Genomic DNA, 4,912 nt, shown 5'->3' with positions numbered 1-4,912 from the left:
AGTCCTGAAGATAGATTTAGTTTCTGAAAATGAAAAAAAAAAAAAAATATATATATATATAGATATGATTGCTGTGGATTTTAATTGTCATGTTGACCATGTGGTTGATGTTTTTTTTTTTTTTTTCTCTCTTAAATGTGACCCTGGACCATAAAACCAGTCATAAGGTTAAATTTGACAAAACTGATATGTATACATCATATGAAAGCTCAATAAATAAGCTTTCTATTGATGTATGGTTTGTTAGGACAATATTTGCCCGAGATACATCTATTTGAAAATCTGGATCTGAGGGTGCAAAAAATAAAAAAAATAAAACACTGAGAAAATCACCTCTAAAGTTGTCCAAATTAAGTTCTTAACAATGCATATTACTAATCAAAAATTACATTTTGATATATTTACAGTAGGAATTTAACAAAAAATCTTCATGTAACATGATCTTTACTCAATTTCCTAATGATTTTTGGCATAAAAGAAAAATCAATCATTTTGACCCATACAATGTATTTTTGGCTATTGCTACAAATATACCCCAGCGACTTAAGACTGGTTTTGTGGTCCAGGGTCACAACTATTACTCAGTTTCTTATTTTAATAATTGAGAGGTTCTACAGTAGTCAACATTTGAATTGGATCAAAACATTTCACCAAAATTGTCCTAAAACCAAAACAATACCTTTTCTTGTCTTAGGACAACTTTGATTAACTTTTTTTGATCCACTTCAGATGTTGACTACTGTATACATCATCAGGATCATAGGTTTTTATTATTTTTCTACTTTACCTGAAAACTAGTATGATACTTCAATAGCTGATCTTCAGAGGAACCCATAGTACAGATACGGCTGTGTTAAGAGTGACAAATGCTTTACTGAGGTCAGAGGATACTGGAATGTTTGAATATTAGATCTGACTACATCCTTTGGTACAGTTGATCCCTTAGTTTTAACTAAAACATTAAATAGACTGGTGGGAGTAAGGAAGTGCATTTGACTGGTTTGGATCTTATTTGTTAAATAGGAAATTTGTAGATGATTTACCTCAATAAGCACTTGTGGTGTTCCACAGGGCTCCATATTAGGACCAACATTGTTTTAAATTCATATGTTATCTCTTGGATCTGTAATTTGAAAAAAATTAAGGTCTCATATAGAAATATGTCATTAAGATTGGCACATGGAAAAGTTCTTGTATTTATGCTATGTTATGTTTGAAATGTAGCATTTGTTATGCAGTGCTCATGCAGGGGCAGCTTGTTGTATTACGAAATGCGTTTAATGGCAAAACAGTATTTATTTACATATCGAACAATAACTGAAAATTGTATTGTTAAATTGTATTATATGGATACTGTTCAGAATCACAGTGATAAAGGACTAACATTACATGATCTGGGTTAATAAGGCATTTTATTTTTTTATTTTTTTGCGTGTGTGTCAGAAAACTGTGTTTTCAGAGTAATATTCAGATAACAGTAATAATGTTACAGATAATTCAACGAAAACAACATCCAAAGTAAATGAAAGCTTCCTTTAAAACTCTCTTCAAGATTTTTAAGTATCATTGAGATCAGTTTTAGATTAAATCAGAAATATTAGGTCCAACCCCATATGCTGGATCTTGACTAGACACCTGCTTTGCCTGATACCCAAAACCCTTTAATATCTAGCCTTGTCTGGTACCCAAAAACTCATTAATCCAAGAGACGAAAAATGTGGGTGCTGTGAGATTCAGGTAATGACAATGAGTGATTAAAACACAACAGGCAAATGTGGTGGCTACATAAAATATTGGAAGTTATGTAAAGAAATGATGAGTTGCTCCTAAGTTCTTTAGCACAATTTAGGTGTATATATGGAAAGGCAGTTTCCTGTGCCATACTGTGAACGTAAGGAATTGTTCTGTGAGGAACAAAAAGGTCAAAAGGGTGTAGAAGGAATTGCAGGCTCTGTCTTGAGTGGGGGAGCCCACTAACCAAAATCTCCAATGATTTTTCATATATGATGTTCATCATGTGCATCTCTTTGACCATTAATCTTGGTTATTTGCCCAAAATTGACAAGCTTCCTTGGGATTATCAAAAGGTCTTTTGTCTTGATGTTGCAAGTTGTTCAAAGCTCCTAGTTAGTGATTAGGTTTGCTTCAAGCTGGCTGGAACCAGAATATCAAACGTCAGATTTATGACGGGCCTCTTGATCAGCTTGCTTAAAGAAAACACGTTTTTAAACCAATTGCCTTATTTTGGCAAAGTAAATTTAACATTTCAAAGTTAATTTAATAATCAAAACATTACTTCCAGTGAGTTTCCATGTTTTCGTATTTTTAGTAGTTTAGCATGAAATGCACTGAACATGAGTTAGAATTTCTCAACCATTTATTTTTGTATAAAAAAAACAGCTAGAAAACACAATACCACAATATAACTAGACTTGTAAAACATCTATGTTCATATAATACTCTTTACAGACTTTTTGATATATATATATATATATATATATATATATATATATATATATATATATATATATATGCAGTTTAAATTGGCAAAACATTTACAACAAAAATTAGGGTAATAGAGTTTCTGATGTAGACAGACAGAGATATGGAAAGCCCCAAAAGCAACCTTTCATGGCTTTTTTAGATGTAAATACAATTCTGAAATTGTTCATTTGCGATGAATAAAAGAATAACAATAAAAGTCTAAACCTTGAAGAAAATATGAAAAGTAAAAGTGAATCAAATAAGAGCATTTCATCGACTAACAATATAGCAAAGCATCTCATTATAAAAAAGGGAAGAAGTAGCCAGTTGAAATGTTAAATGACAGCAAATCTGTGTTTTCTAAATACACCATAATAATAAAAAATAAATATGTATACATAATAATAAAGGAAAAATGAATGAAAAATGTATTTCACATTCTCTTAAATGTGTTACAGTCTCTTTAGCTTCCTGAAGAAGAAAGGTGTCTACATGTAAAAAAATTCTGTCCTTCATTAAAAGAGATAGTGATGCAAACTTTGAAAAAGTGAAACTTTATTCGCTGTGAAAACTACAGAAGATGTTTTTTTTCCCCGTCTCATGTTAGAGCTGATTAGGACAGATTTATACGGAATAGATTCTGTTTTCCTGCCCATTATTGTGTCAGGTTTGTTGAGGATGTGGCATGAGTCCTAAAAGATGATCTACTTACTATTAATCATTTTGGTATGCATGAGTAGATTAGGTGAGTGAGTGAAACTCTTCCCACATTCAGTGCAGTGATACGGTTTCTCTCCAGTGTGGATCCTCTCATGTGCTTTCAGGGTTTCTGACCGACTGAATCTCTTGTCGCAGTGTTGTAAGGTTTCTCTCCAGTGTGGATCATCTGGTGCCGTTTTAACTGTTGAGCTGTAATAAAAGTCTTCTTACACTCAAAGCACATGTGATCTCTCACACCAGTGTGTGTCTTCTGATGAACTTTTAAACTCTGGAGACGTGAAAAACTCTTTCCACATACAGAGCATGAATATGGTTTCTCCTTTGTATGAACTCTCAGGTGCCTCTTCAGGCCTGTAGCCCAAAAAAAAATACTTTTCCACAATGATCACATGCATGCATCTTCTCTCCAGTGTGGGTGTTCATGTGCATCTTCACGGTTACTTCTTGTTTAAAACTCTTCCCACAACGATCACATGTGAATGGCTTCACTTCAGTGTGGATGTTCATGTGGTCCTTAAGCTGTCCTTTTGTTATGAAACTCTTCCCGCATTGATCACACATTCTCTCCTGTGTGAATCTTCATGTGAACCCTGAGATTCGGTTTGTGTCTGAAACTTTTTCCACATTGATCACATTCGTGCAGTTTCTCTCCAGTGTGGATCTTCATGTGGTCCTTAAGTTGTCCTTGTTGTATGAAACTCTTCCCACATTGATCACATGTGAAGGGTTTCTCTCCAGTGTGGATCATCATGTGAACATTGAGATAATGTTTGCTTTTAAAACTCTTCCTGCATTGATCACATGTGAAGGGTTTCTCTCCAGTGTGGATCATCATGTGAACATTGAGATTCTGTTTGCTCTTCAAACTCTTTCCACACTGAGTGCAGGTGAAACATTTCTTGTCTCTTCTTTTCAGTAAAGAAACACTTTTAGTCTGTGAGCGAGTTTTTTCTCCAGTTTTGACATGTTTTACCTCCATCAGATCTGAATTAAAAAAGGAAAAACAATTACAATATAAATTATGCAAAATTTGGAGTGAAAGCAGACAACAGCTACATAAAATGATGAACAATTTGATGCATTTTTATAAAATGAGGTATTTAAGAAATACTGTTACAAAACCTATGTTTCTGTAACTAAATGTTTTAAAACACAATATTAAGATGAATAGCCTATAAAATAATGCTACAGTTCTGACAGTCTCTCAGATGGATATTTAATTTACATAAACAATTGTAGCTACATAATTTAAACCTGTTAAGTTAATATAAAACTGTTAAGTTGTCAACCAACGGAAAGTTATATTTTAATGAAAATCCACTGGATATTGACTAAATATCTTTGTAAGTGTGGTTTCACTACATTGGTTCAATGACCAAAGAAACGTTAAAAGAACATTTATATAAAACTGTGCCTTTCTTGTCTATGACCACTACTGATAACAATGACGAAATATGTGGGAGATCGCTGCTATTATATGAATTTATTGTATTGCAGTAAATAGCACTTTAATGCTGATGTTGAATCAAGATTAGTTAGCACAAAATGTATAACTGATATAGTTTAATAACAGCATTTTCTTATGGTTACATCTAAATTGGTTACAAAATGCATGTATTGGATGATGTGATTGTGTCCATTATGCATATAAAATATTACCTGGAAGCAGATCCCCAAGAAGAGAGCCAGAGAAAAGATAGAGCCAGTT

At 33.0% G+C, this 4,912-nt stretch overlaps 1 protein-coding gene across 1 annotated transcript in view; it reads right to left on the bottom strand.

Moving 5' to 3' along the window:
- Positions 1-807: 807 nt before the first annotated feature.
- LOC141337871 (uncharacterized) overlaps positions 808-4,912 on the bottom strand; it is a 54,170-nt gene continuing 50,065 nt past the window's right edge. Inside the window, exons 2-4 of the mRNA XM_073843449.1 lie at positions 3,872-3,977; positions 3,415-3,541; positions 808-848 (exon numbers count right to left, since the gene is read on the bottom strand). Of these exons, the coding sequence (XP_073699550.1) occupies positions 808-848; positions 3,415-3,541; positions 3,872-3,977 (274 nt within the window). The remainder of the gene's footprint in view (positions 849-3,414; positions 3,542-3,871; positions 3,978-4,912) is intronic.

This window comes from Garra rufa, chromosome 7 (assembly GCF_049309525.1).
Source record: "Garra rufa chromosome 7, GarRuf1.0, whole genome shotgun sequence".
NCBI lineage: Eukaryota > Metazoa > Chordata > Actinopteri > Cypriniformes > Cyprinidae > Garra > Garra rufa.
This window is presented reverse-complemented; position numbering and strand designations above follow the sequence as displayed.